We start from the raw sequence: 13,319 nt of genomic DNA, 5'->3' as shown, positions 1-13,319 counted from the left end.
CGACGTCCTTCCCACTATCAGCTGAAGCTCGGGAGGCTTTCACCAGTATCAACAGGACATTGAAAGGGCTGCACTGTGCGCAGTGGACGAAAGCATTCCCTTTCAAGTCGAAAGCGACGCGTCAGACTTTGCCTTAGCTGCGACCCTCAATCAGGCTGGGAGACCTGTGGCCGCCTTCTCCCGAACCCTTCAGGGACCTGAAATCAGGCACTCTTCTGTCGAGAAGGAGGCACAGGCTATAGTGGAGGCAGTGCGGCACTGGAGACACTACCTAGCCGGCAAACGTTTCACCCTGCTCACCGACCAGTGGTCGGTGGCTTTCATGTTTAATAACAAAGGGGGAAAATCAAGAATGACAAAATACTCAGGTGGAAGATCGAACTATCCACGTTCGACTATAATATTATGTACAGGCCGGGAGCCCTTAATGAACCCCCAGACGCCCTATCGCGGGCAAATTACAGGGTCTCCACAGCAACCTCTGTCACCCAGGGGTCACCCGACTATACCATTTTATAAAGTCCCGCAATCTGCCCCACTCCATCGAGGAGGTCAGGACAATGACCAGAGCCTGCCGCATCTGTGCGGAATGCAAGCCTCATTTCTACAGGCCTGACCGTGCACACCTTATCAAAGCCACACGGCCATTTGAGCGCCTAAGTCTGGACTTCAAGGGACCCCTTCCCTCTGCCGACCGTAACGTATACTTCCTCAATATCATCGATGAATATTCCCGCTTCCCCTTCGCCATTCCCTGCCCAGACATGACCAGTGCCACGGTCATCAAGTGTCTCTGTAATCTATTCTGCATGTTTGGCATGCCGAACTACATACACAGCGATAGGGGGACGTCATTCATGAGTGACGAACTGCGCCAGTTCTTGCTCTCAAAGGGGATAGCCACTAGCAGAACCACTAGCTACAACCCCCGGGGTAATGGGCAAGTGGAAAGGGAGAATGCTACTGTTTGGAAGGCTGTCACGTTAGCCTTAAAGTCAAAAGGCCTTCCGACCTCCCGCTGGCAGGAAGTCCTCCCAGACGTGCTCCACTCTATAAAGGTCTCTGTTACGTACAGTCACTAACGCTACCCCTCACGAAAAGATGTTAGTTTTCCCCCGGAAATCCACCTCGGGCATATCTCTACCCGCATGGCTGACGTCTCTGGGGACAGTACTATTGCGGAAGCACGCGAGAGGCCATAAAACGGACCCCCTTGTGGAAAAGGTACAGCTCCTCCATGCAAACCCTCAGTACGCCTATATCGAATACTCTGATGGGCGAGAGGACACTGTTTCCATAAAAGACCTCGCTCCCTCGGGGAGCGAAGAGAACGATGAGAGACTACCCGAGGAAGACCTACACTACAAAGAGACAGGACGCCCAGAGGTATCAATACCCAACTTTAACCTGGAGGACACTGCAGATAACCTGGAAGACACTGCGGAGGCCCGGACAACGGAGGAACCAGAATCCACTCCCCTAGAGGCACCCCAACCGGCTTTGCGCCGATCACTGAGGACCGCAAAACCTCCTGACAGACTCACTTATACCAACTTTTAAGAAACATCACCCCGATGGACTAAATCTAAAGAAGGGGTGAATGTAATGAAATCTGCTTGTCTTGCCTGTATTTGTTTTGCACTCATGTATATTACCCTCCCCCACACGGTGTATAGTTTCACTTCCTCTTTCCTAACTAACCTGGAAGGTTCCAGGTCTTGGCTCTTGGCTCCGCCCCTGACTTCTCTTACTTAAAGATCCCTGGATCTGTATGACTCATTCCTGTGAGCCGGTCGGTGTGTTGAGATGTAAGCTCTGATCTTAGTGATTAAAAGCCAACTTGTTTAAGTTTATAACTTCTAGTTTTGTGGTTATTGAAGGCACATCATGCTTGTTCCTGGCACCTTGCTGCATGCAAACAGGCTGCCACATTGACTGACAAAAACAAGTGACTACACTTCAAAAGTAAAGCCTGTTGGCTGCAAAAGCACTTTCGTACATCCTGAGGACATGACAAGGTGCTATGTAGATGCAAATTCTTTTTTTCATCTGCAAACTTAACAACTTAGTTACTGCCCCATGGAAAAATCATCTATATGCACTGTGATGTTAGAGACTCCTTGCTATGTTGAGGCAACTCCAATTACAAGAGGATTGCCATCATCCTGTTCTTCTGCTCCTCTTGATATCCAACAGGAAGTGGTGGCAAAATTCAAAATCTGCTCCTTTTGATACCCAAGTGGTGGTGGTAGTGGTAGAATCCAATGTCCAGCCTCAACTGAGCATTGCATAGCATCACCTACTCTACAGCGGCAGGCACGAGCGTATATACAACAACTGGAATCAGTTAATGAGTTCAAAAGGGAGCAATTGATGAAACAAAAATGCAAGGACAAGTGCAGGTCTGGCTGCAGTGCATCACACAGTTCAGTCGCAACTTCCCTGGCAAACCATAGTCTCTGCAAACAGATGTTCTTGAACGGGTGCAGGCACCAATGCCGTGGCCTGTATACAGGGATAGTGGCAGCTCCCTCTTGACACCTTGCCTTGGATGCCTCCACTGATCCTTTTCCTCGAGAATTAAAAAAAAATGTTTATGGGATGTGGGCATCGCTGGCAAGGCCAGCATTTATTGCCCATTCCTAATTGCCAGAGAAAGTGGTGGTGAGCCACCTTCTTGAACCGCTGCAGTCCGTGTGGTGAAGGTACTCCCACAGTGCTGTTAGGGAGGGAGTTCCAGCATTTTGACCCAGTGACGATGAAGGATCGGCGATATATTTCCAAGTCAGGATAGTGTGTGACTTGGAGGGGAACTTGGGGGTGGTGGTGTTCTCATTCACCTGCTGCCCTTATCCTAGGTGGTTGAGGTCGTGGGATTCTGAGGTGCTGTTGAAGTCGTCTTGGCAAGTTGCTGCATGCATCTTGTAGATGGTACACACTGGAGCCACGGTGCACCGGTGCTGGAGGGAGTGAATGTTTAAGGTGGTGAGTGGGGTGCCAATCAAGAGGGCTGCTTTGTCCTGGATGGTGTCGAGCTTCTTGATTGTTGTTGGAACTGCAGTCATCCAGGCAAGTGGAGAGTATGCCATCACACTCCTTACTTGTGCCTTGTAGATGGTGGGAAGGCTTTGGAGAGTCAGGAGGTGAGACACTCACTGCAGGATGCCCAGCATCTGACCTGCTCTTGTAGTCAGAGTGTTTATCTGGCTGGTCCAGTTAAGTTGCTGGTCAATGGTGACCCCCAGGATGTTGATAGTGGGGGATTCAGCGATAGTAATGCCATTGAATGTCAAGGGGCGGTGATTAGACTGTCTCTTGCCTGGCACTTGTGTGGCGTGAATGTTACTTGCAACTCATCAACCCAAGCCGGAATTTTTTTTATTTTATTTGCTAGATAGCATTGTCAACGACACCTTCCATCACTTTGCTGATGATTGAGAGTAGACTGATGGGGCGGTAATTGGCCGGATTAGATTTGTCCTCCTTTTTGTGGACAGGACACACCAAGTCAATTTTTCACATTGTTGGGTAGATGCCAGTGTTAGATATACTGGAGCAGCTTGGCTAGAGGCACGGCTAGTTCTGCAGCACAAGTCTTCAGCACTACAGCCAGGATGTTGTCGGGCCCATAGCCTTTGCTTTATCCAGTGCGATATCACGTGGAGTGAATTGCATTGGCTGAAGACTGGCTACTGTGACGTTGGAGACCTCAGGAGGTGGGTGACGTTGGAGACCTCAGGAGGTGGCCAAGATAGATCATTCACTCAGCACTTCTGGCTCAAGATGGTGGCAAACACTTCAGCCTTGTCTTTTGCACTCACGTGCTGGACTCCGCCATCATTGAGGATAGAGCCTCCTTCTCTCGTTAGTTGTCTAATTGTCTACCAACATTCAGAGCTTTGATCTGATCCATTGATTGTGGGTTCGCTTAGCTCTTGTCTATAGCATGCTGCTTCTGCTGTTGAGCATGCATGTAGTCCTGTGTTGTAGCTTCACCAGGTTGGCATTTCATTTTTAGGTACGCCTGTGCTGCTCCTGGCATGCTCTTCTACACTCCTCACTGAACCAGGGTTGGTCGCCTGGCTTGATGATAATGATAGACTGAGGAATATGCTGGGCCATGAGGTTACAGATTGTGGTGGAATACAATTCTGCTGCTGGCCCACAACGCCTCATGGATGCCCAGTTTTCAACTGCTAGATCTGTTCTGAATCTATCCCATTTAGCACGGTGGTAGTGCCACTCAACACGATGGAGGGTGTCCTCGGTGTGAAGAGGAGTCTGTCGTCTCCACAAGGGCTTTACAGTGGTAACTCCTACCATTACTGTTAAGGACAGATGTATCTACGATAGGTAGATTGGTGAGTGTGGTAAACCACTGTTATACCTGCCTGTGTGGGTGTTTGTATTCCACTGTGTACATGTCTGTACATGCCTCGGCTGACTCCTCCCACGAGTCCAGGTATAAAGGTGACTGCTCCACAGTCCCTCTGTATTCTGGACTGGTCGACCACTCGAGGCACACCTTCATTCTCTTGTTAATAAAAGCCTGTTAGTTACTCGCTTAACCGCAGTCTTTTGAGTAATTGATAGCGCATCAATTTTATTAACAAGATTTTTTTATAATGGAGAAGATCCTCACACCAGCATGCCTGGACTTAGACCATCGGGAGGCGGACGCATCCACCAAGTTTGCTCACTGGCTTAGGTGCTTTGAAAGATTCCTGATCGCCTCCGCTGCAACGGTCAAATCGGATGAGGACAAACTGGATGTCCTGACCTCCAAAGTGAACCACCGAGCGTACTCGGTCATCCAGGACGCGACCTCGTACACGGCTGCTCTCAAGCTCCTCAAGGACCAGTACACGCGCCCAGTGAACGAGGTGTACGCCAGGCACCTCCTGGGGAGTCGTAAACAACAACCTGGGGAATCGACCGAGGAATACCTTCAGGCACTGTCTGTGCTTGGCCGGGCCTGTGGTTGTAAGGATGTAAAGGCCGCCGTGTACACAGAGGAACTTATCCGGGACGCTTTTGTAGCGGGCCACAGCTCCAATTACACCCGACAGCGACTGTTGGAGCAGAGTGACCTCGACCTCAACAAGGCCTCTGAACTCGCACTATCATTGGACGCAGCCTACCGGGGCATGGATGCCTACTCCTCTGCACTGTGGACGCCGCGGGGAACGACAGCCTGGGACACCGTAGGACCGTCTCATAGCGCCGTGCCACCCCAGCCACATCCCAGCAACGGCCCAACTACCGCAGCAGTGTCCCAAGGCCAGAAATGCTACTTCTGTGGCCAGGCCAAACACCCCAGAGCGCGCTGCCCGGCGAAAAATGCGATCTGCTCGGGCTGCAGGAAGAAGGGACACTACGCCAGCGTCTGCATGGCCAAAGCCACCCTGAACCCCAGCAGCGCCGCGTGTGGGCCGTGCGGGCCGCCATCTTGGGCCTCCCCAGCCATGCGCGAACCACCGGAACAGCAGCCATTTTGGACGCCTCCAGCCACATGGGGGGATCATGGACACCACCATCTTGGACGCCAGCTGGGACACAGCAGGCCCCCAACACCGCCTCATCTGATACCCGCAGCGACACACCGACCCCTACGCTGGCCTCCGTTACGCTGGACCAAGCGAGACCGCACCAACTGGCCCGGTCCACAATGGACATTAAGGTAAATGGTCACGAAACAACCTGCCTTTTTGACTCTGGGAGCACGGAGAGCTTCATCCACCCCGACACGGTGCGGCGTTGCTCTCTCCCAGTCCTGCCTGCGCACCAGCGGATTTCTATGGCCTCCGAGTCCCAGTCGGCGGACATTGGCGGCTATTGCGTGGTGACACTCTTAGTAGACGGGACTGTGTACGATAATTTTAAACTTCTGGTCCTGCCCCACCTCTGCGCTGCCGTTCTACTGGGGTTAGATTTTCAGTGCCACCTTAAAAGTGTTACGATGGCGTACGGTGGACCCCTCCCCCCACTCACAGTCTGCAGCCAGCAGCTTCCAAATTGCCCGCCGCACACCAGGTGCAACCTCTCCACACTCGGAGTCACCCCCCCCCCCCACTGTTTGCTAACCTCACCCCCCGACTGTAAGCCCATCGCCACAAAGAGCAGGCGATACAGTGCTGGGGACAGGGTTTTCATTAAAACCGAAGTGGAGCGGCTCCTGAAGGAGGGGATTATCGAGGGCAGCACCAGCCCCTGGCGAGCCCAGGTTGTGGTCGTTAAGACCGGCGAGAAGCAGCGCCTGGTCATCGACTACAGCCAGACAATAAATCGCTACACCCTGCTGGACGCTTACCCACTCCCCCGCATAGCTGATATGGTCAACCAGATCGCGCAGTACCGCGTCTTCTCGACCATTGACCTGAAATCAGCGTACCACCAGCTCCCTATCCGCCCTGAGGACCGCCAGTATACTGCCTTTGAGGCAAACGGCCGCCTCTATCACTTCCTTATGGTTTCCTTTGGCGTCACCAACGGGGTCTCCGTCTTCCAAAGGGAGATGGACCGGATGGTCGATCAAAATGCATTGCAGGCCACCTTCCCATATCTGGACAATGTGACCATCTGCGGCCATGACTTGCAGGACCATGACGCAAACCTCGAAAAATTCCTCTGCACCGCCCAACTCCTGAACCTGACGTATAACAAGGAGAAGTGCATATTCCGCACAACCCGCCTCGCCATCCTTGGCTGTGTTGTGGAACACGGAGTCATCGGTCCTGACCCCGACCGGATGCGTCCCCTTATGGAACTCCCACTGCCCCAAGGCCCTGAAGAGGTGCCTAGGGTTTTTCTCCTATTACGCCCAGTGGGTCCCCTACTATGCGGACAAGGCCCGTCCGCTGATCAAGTCCACCTCTTTTCCCTTGACGGCAGAGGCCCGCTTAGCCTTCCACCGTATCAAGGAAGACATTGCCAAAGCCACCATGCACGCAGTGGACGAATCCATCCCCTTCCAGGTGGAAAGCAACGCGTCCGACTTTGCCCTGGCCGCTACCCTTAATCAGGCGGGGAGACCCATGGCCTTCTTTTCACGAACCCTCCAGGGCCCGGAGACCAGACATTCCGCTGTTGAGAAGGAGGCCCAGGCTATTGTGGAGGCTGTGCGTCATTGGAGGCACTACCTGGCCGGAAGACGATTTACCCTGCTCACTGACCAACGTTCAGTTGCTTTTATGTTTAACAAGCAGAGGGGCAAAATCAAAAACGACAAGATCGAACTTTCCACCTACAATTACGAGATCTTGTACCGGCCCAGGAAGCTCAATGAACCCCCGGATGCTCTATCACGTGGCACCTGCGCCAGCACGCAGATCGATAGACTGCGGGCCCTCCACAATGACCTCTGCCACCCGGGGGTCACCAGGTTCTTCCACTTCATCAAGGCCCGCAACCTGCCTTACTCCATTGAGGAGGTCAGGACCATGACCAGGAACTGCCAAGTCTGCGCTGAGTGCAAACCGCACTTTTATTGACCAGACAGGGCTCACCTGATAAAAGCCACTCGCCCCTTAGCATCGATTTTAAAGGGCCTCTCCCCTCCTCCGACCGTAATGTGTACTTCCTCAACATTATTGATGAGCACTCCAGTTTCCCGTTCGCCATCCCCTGCCCGGATATGACCAGTGCCACGGTCATTAAATGTCTGAACGACCTCTTCACCCTGTTCGGTTTCCCCAGCTATATCCATAGCGACCGGGGCTCATCGTTTATGAGCGGCGAACTCCGCCAGTACCTGCTCGCTAGGGGTATTGCCACAAGCAGGACCACCAGTTACAACCCCCAGGGGAACGGACAGGTGGAAAGAGAGAATGCGACAGTTTGGAAGGCCGCCCTGCTAGCCTTAAAGTCTAGGGGCCTTCCGACCTCCCGCTGGCAGGATGTGCTCCCCGATGCGCTCCACTCTATTCGGTCACTGCTCTGCACTGCCACTAACGCCACCCCTCATGAGAAAATGTTTTGTCTTCCCAAGGAAGTCCACATCGGGGACATCACTACCGCCATGGCTGACGTCCCCAGGGCCGGTCCTACTGAGAAGACACGTGAGGACCCATAAAACGGACCCCCTGGTCGAGAGGGTCGACCTCCTCCACGCCAACCCCCAGTATGCTTACATTGCGTACCCGGACGGGCGGGAGGACACAGTCTCCATACGAGACCTCGCACCCTCAGGGGCCCCAGTAACCCACTACCACCCCCCCCCCCCCCCACGATCCAATATCCAACCCCAGCAGACGGCACACCTGGGCCCCGCGACCCGCTGGACACCCACGAGGACTACACACCAGTGCCCCAGCCTACGCGGGACTCGACGCCGGAAGCTTCACTACCCCTGCCGTCGCCACGTCGATCACAGCGGCAGACAAGACCTCCGGAGAGACTCCAATACACAAACTTTTAATACACTTCACCCCGCCGGACTCATTTTTAAACAAGGGGTGAATGTGGTAAACCACTGTTATACCTGCCTGTGTGGGTGTTTGTATTCCACTGTGTACATGTCTGTACATGCCTCGGCTGACTCCTCCCACGAGTCCAGGTATAAAGGTGACTGCTCCACAGTCCCTCTGTATTCTGGACTGGTCGACCACTCGAGGCACACCTTCATTCTCTTGTTAATAAAAGCCTGTTAGTTACTCGCTTAACCTCAGTCTTTTGAGTAATTAATAGCGCATCAGTGAGGACAAGGTCAAATAGGGTTTTCCCTTGTGTTGGTTCTCTCACCACCTGCCGCAGGTCCAGTCTGGCAGCTATGTGCTACAGGAATCGGCCAGCTTGGTCAGTAGTGGGGCTACCAAGACACTCTTAAATGATGGACATTGAAGTCCCCCAGCCAGAGTACATTCTGTGCCCTTGCTACCTCCAGTGCTTCTTCTAAATGGTGTTCAACATGGAGGATTTGGGGAAGGGGTAATTGGGAGTAAAACAGTGCAGAGGAAGAGGAACTGATTTAAAGGCTCACAGAGCATTAGCATGAGGTAGGAAGAGCAGTTATTGACTAATAACATTATTTTCCAACCAAGCATTACCATCTTTTGATTGATTTTTGAATCCTTATTTTAAAAATATCAGCTGGCATCCAGGCTTATGCTGTGCCTTCATAATCAACTAGAAGTTTTACATTTTTAAAGCATTATGTTTTTTGACTTTCCCATTACGAGAAGCTGTAGCTGATTTATTCCAATCGTGTTGGTGATGTGATTTGTAAAAAAGTCTCCATGTTGTTTAGCACTAGCACAATGATTGTCCCTTGATGCAGTAAGCTTTGTGCAGAGTCCACATCAAAAAAAAGGCGGTCTTGTCACTGTTATAATTATGGTGAGTTGCAGTCCCGTAGAATTTTCTGGAGACAACTCCTCCACTAGTCAAGGTGAGACAAGTTGGCAGGTTTACCCACAATGCAAATTTTTGTGCCTTCTCAATAAACAGATCACAATTAATTGTGATGGTGGGATTTCCAGTGATTTTCTCATTAAACCACATGGCTAATGCATCCTCAATATCTTCATATTTTGGAGTTTTTCTTTTCTTTAAAATCGGTGATGCGTATGTTCCTGCTTTGTACTCGGCCTTCATGCCTTCGGCAGATTTCAGCTGGCCATATAGGGTGTTGTCCTCCATGGAGAAAGTTTCGCACACTTCTTTTCTTGACCTTCCACTCTCAATTGCTTTGACTGCATGATTTCAAGACATTTACATTTGATTCCTGTATTGGTATGCCTCTTATGTGAATAAAGACAGAGCATCATTGGCACTCGCAATGCACGCTATTATCTGCATGCGCCAGGCTCACCCATGTGTCACATCTGTCAACATAAGCAGCAATAAAAGAATGCCCTTAATGCCGCTAGGGACTTAAGAAATTCTTGATTTAAAGTGTGCCAGAGTTTGTCGACGTGGACATGCATGGTAAGTTTTTGTTATCAATGTGCAGAGAAGGGACTGGGCCTCCACTTTGTCACTGTAAGCAGGATGGTGACATAAACCAGCTCGACACAAGTGGGCGAGACTGTACTTAATGACCCTAGCGCACATTTGAATCGCAGACCCTCTGCACCACAGCCACTTCCCAACTGCATTATGGCACAATATGCTGAGTGGCCGTACAGCAGGCATTTTACCTCCACTAATCTAACCCAAAACTGAATACATTAATCAAGGTGTAGTTTCATCAGACCATTATAAGGTTTTACATGGGAAAATCATTTAAAATCCTCTTTAAAACTTAATCTGGACCAGACCATCTTTCTCCCGAATAAACAGTCAAGCAGTAGTTGGAATAGATGTGGGCACCTTGACCTTAGAAAGGAGATCCTGCTCTGATTCCAGTCTCAGTGATCAATTTGACAAATTATGGGAACCATTAACATGTTACAAAGCTGCTACAGTAACAGAGGCCTGGATATTAACAAGGGCGAGTTACATAGTCAGGGTGTGGGGGTCGGATTTTCAGACCGGCAACTATGCCAATATCTTGCTATCCATTAATTCTATTATTTCTTTAAAAACACATTACATAAATATATAATAGATGATTATAAGCCTCATGTTTTGTAGTACTTACAATAAACATTGACTGGATGTGGTATTTGGAGGAAGAAAAAGTCAACACTGCACCATGTCTCCCCAAACCAAGCAGCTGAGAAAGTCAATGAAGGACTTTTGAAGTGTAGTCACTGATGTAATGTCGGAAACTTGGCAGCCAATTTACACACAGCAAGCTCCCACAAATTGCAATGAGATAATGACCAGATCATCTGGTTTTTTAGTCATGTCGGTTGAGGGATAAATATTGGCCAGGTCACTGGGGAGAACTCCCCTGCTCTTCTTCAAATAGTGCCATGGGATCTTTTACGTCCACTTGAGTGGCCAGATGGAGCCTCGGTTTAACGTCTCATCTGACAGACATCCGATGCAAATAAAACAGCCAAACAATGGGCCAGTAATTCCTGTCCCAACGCACGAGTACGGACGGGGTACTCACGTGTGGGCCCGGAGGATTTGCCGGTTTTCAGCATACACAGCGCATGCGGGGAAAACCGGCATTTCCTCTCCTCTGACCCAAGGGGTTAAGAGGCGGAACGCGTGCGAGGTTTCAGGTAGCGTGTGCGCGCTGAACTTCCCTTTTTTTTTGACGAGTTGCCCGTGGGGAAAAGACTCCGGTTTTTACGCGTGAAAAAAGCAGCCGTAAGTACTTACTTTTAACAGGTAAGTGGTCTATTAAGTAAAATTAGAAACATTTTCCACAGGTTCATTATTTTTGAAGACTTTACAGTAAGGTAAATGCATTTTTAGCCCTGATTTTTTATATAATAATTTTTTTCAAAATTTAAAATTGTTTAAAAGAGTTTTTTAGTTATTTATAGTTCATTTAAGTAGTGCGATGTTTTTTTTAAATTTTCTTTCAAGTTTCAGTAGTGTTTTGGGGCCAGGAGTTTTCATGAGTTTGACAGTTCTTACTATCAAACTCATGAATGAACTTTTGCAACCTCCCATTGGTTGCCTAGTGCTCATGTGATCCCAGCCGGCTCATCGCACTAAGTACGCCGCTGGGTCACGCACGCACAGCGCGGCAGGACCTGAAGCGGGCCAGTGACAGGAAATGCAATGCGGGCCAGGATTGAAATGTCAGCGCGCCGGGTAAGTGCACATCGGGGGCTTGCACGCGCGGCAAGCCCCCAAACCTAATTTCTGGGCCATTAAAGACCTTTCTCCCACAGGTATTGACAAAGGTATTGCAGGATCAGCAGACTTTACTCTCTGGAATCATGCAGTTTATATCAGCATAAAGGACTGGCAAGCTTCCTATAGCTTGCCCAAGTAGGACTACCCATTAGGGATTTCACTTGCAGGGTTATGTGGAGCTGAACAAGCAGAATATCAGCCTCAGTGACTGCGTTTGAAATGGATGATGTTTTTGACCTATGTAAAAAAACCTATGGGAAGCATCAATATCAGGGTTAAGACCACAGGAGATTCTAAAGCAGTTCCATAACATTTATATCTATTGATAAGGAATTAACCTGCATTAATAACAAACATATGCCACAGCAACTTTGAACAATTATGACCATCAAGTGCTTACTTTAACATTATTACAGTACCATGATCTTCAAAATCATTACCATTGAACATCAAGCCTCTCTCCAACACACATTAGTTGCACAGCTTATAAATCTTGTGGATAATCTTGTCCAGTGCCGTAACTATGTGTTCGGTCATGAATTTTGTAACTCAGTGGTAAACTTTTATCTTGTCTTTTGATAGTTTAATAACAGTATCCAACTACATTTAGTTTTATTGCAGTATTTTTTTTACCTCTTGCAACATTTCTATCTGTAGCCATTACTTCTGTCGCACGCAGCTCTTGCTTCTCTTTCACACTCGCTTCTGCAGCAATCTCACAGTCTCCCTCAATTCTTTTTCCTGCTTCTTTACTCTGAATACATTCAACTTCTATCCCTCTGCTCCATCTCTTCCAAGCTCTGCACTCTAATCCTTTATGCCTGTTCTTGTATTTTCCAATCCCTTTTAGTTTATGGTCACTTCTCCTTTAGGATATGATGCCTTGGATTTCCCTTTCAGTTGATCCTCAACTGTGAATTATTCTTAATGTCCTCAGTCTACACACTTGCCTTCTGTTCCTCCCGAACAACTACTTCGCCAAACAAGAGGACTTTTCAACGCCCCTAAAACTAGGAGGTACTTAGTTATCGGAATGGATGGATGAGCACGGGTCTTTCCCGCCTGGTGAGACGGACTATCCCGAGGGCCCGGCGGGCTGCCCACTATCGGCGATGGTTACCTGGACCCGCACCTCCTCCTTCTCGCCCGCCGCTCCTGACAGCGCGTCACCGACCGGCAGCCTGGAATCACTGCTGCAGCCATGAAACAGACACTGAAGCCCCTCTCTCCGCCGCTCGGCAGAGGGACCCAGGCCCAACGGCAAACCCCACAACCGCCTCCTCCACATCCGCTCCGCGCATACGCCTAAAGACCAGCTCGGTTCAGAACCACAAGCTGAAGTGTCGCACATGCGCAGACACAGTCTTCACCCCCTTCCCACAATGCTGCAGTGTGTTGGCTGAAACATCTTCATGATGAGCACTGCAGGGCTGCCAACCCTTCAAGATTCAGGAATTTCCAGGAATTAAAGATCTATCCCCAGGACAGCAACCTGGGAGAAAAAACATAGGGACATTTTTTTCCATTTTCTTTGAACACTTTTGTTCATTAATTATAAAAATATTGGCGATGGGGAAAAAGGCTGCTTGACAGTCAAGAATCATCCAATCGGATAATGA

At 49.8% G+C, this 13,319-nt stretch overlaps 1 protein-coding gene across 4 annotated transcripts in view; it reads right to left on the bottom strand.

The window, feature by feature from the left end:
* The window catches only part of nars2 (asparaginyl-tRNA synthetase 2, mitochondrial), a 147,119-nt gene extending 134,064 nt beyond the window's left edge, over positions 1 to 13,055 (bottom strand). For 2 of the 4 annotated variants that reach the window (XM_085998903.1, XM_085998904.1), the window contains exon 1: positions 12,821 to 13,054. In XM_085998903.1, coding sequence (XP_085855029.1) covers positions 12,821 to 13,051 — 231 coding nt within the window. In that variant the 5' untranslated portion in view covers positions 13,052 to 13,054. Of the gene's footprint in view, positions 1 to 12,333; positions 12,361 to 12,820 lie in introns of those variants that run through there. The other 2 variants (XM_085998905.1, XM_085998906.1) reach the window with 2 other exon arrangements.
* Positions 13,056 to 13,319: the final 264 nt, after the last annotated feature.

Source organism: Somniosus microcephalus, chromosome 10, assembly GCF_052327205.1.
Source record: "Somniosus microcephalus isolate GS21.2 chromosome 10, FLI_Smic_1.0, whole genome shotgun sequence".
Classification (NCBI taxonomy): Eukaryota; Metazoa; Chordata; class Chondrichthyes; order Squaliformes; family Somniosidae; genus Somniosus; species Somniosus microcephalus.
This window is presented reverse-complemented; position numbering and strand designations above follow the sequence as displayed.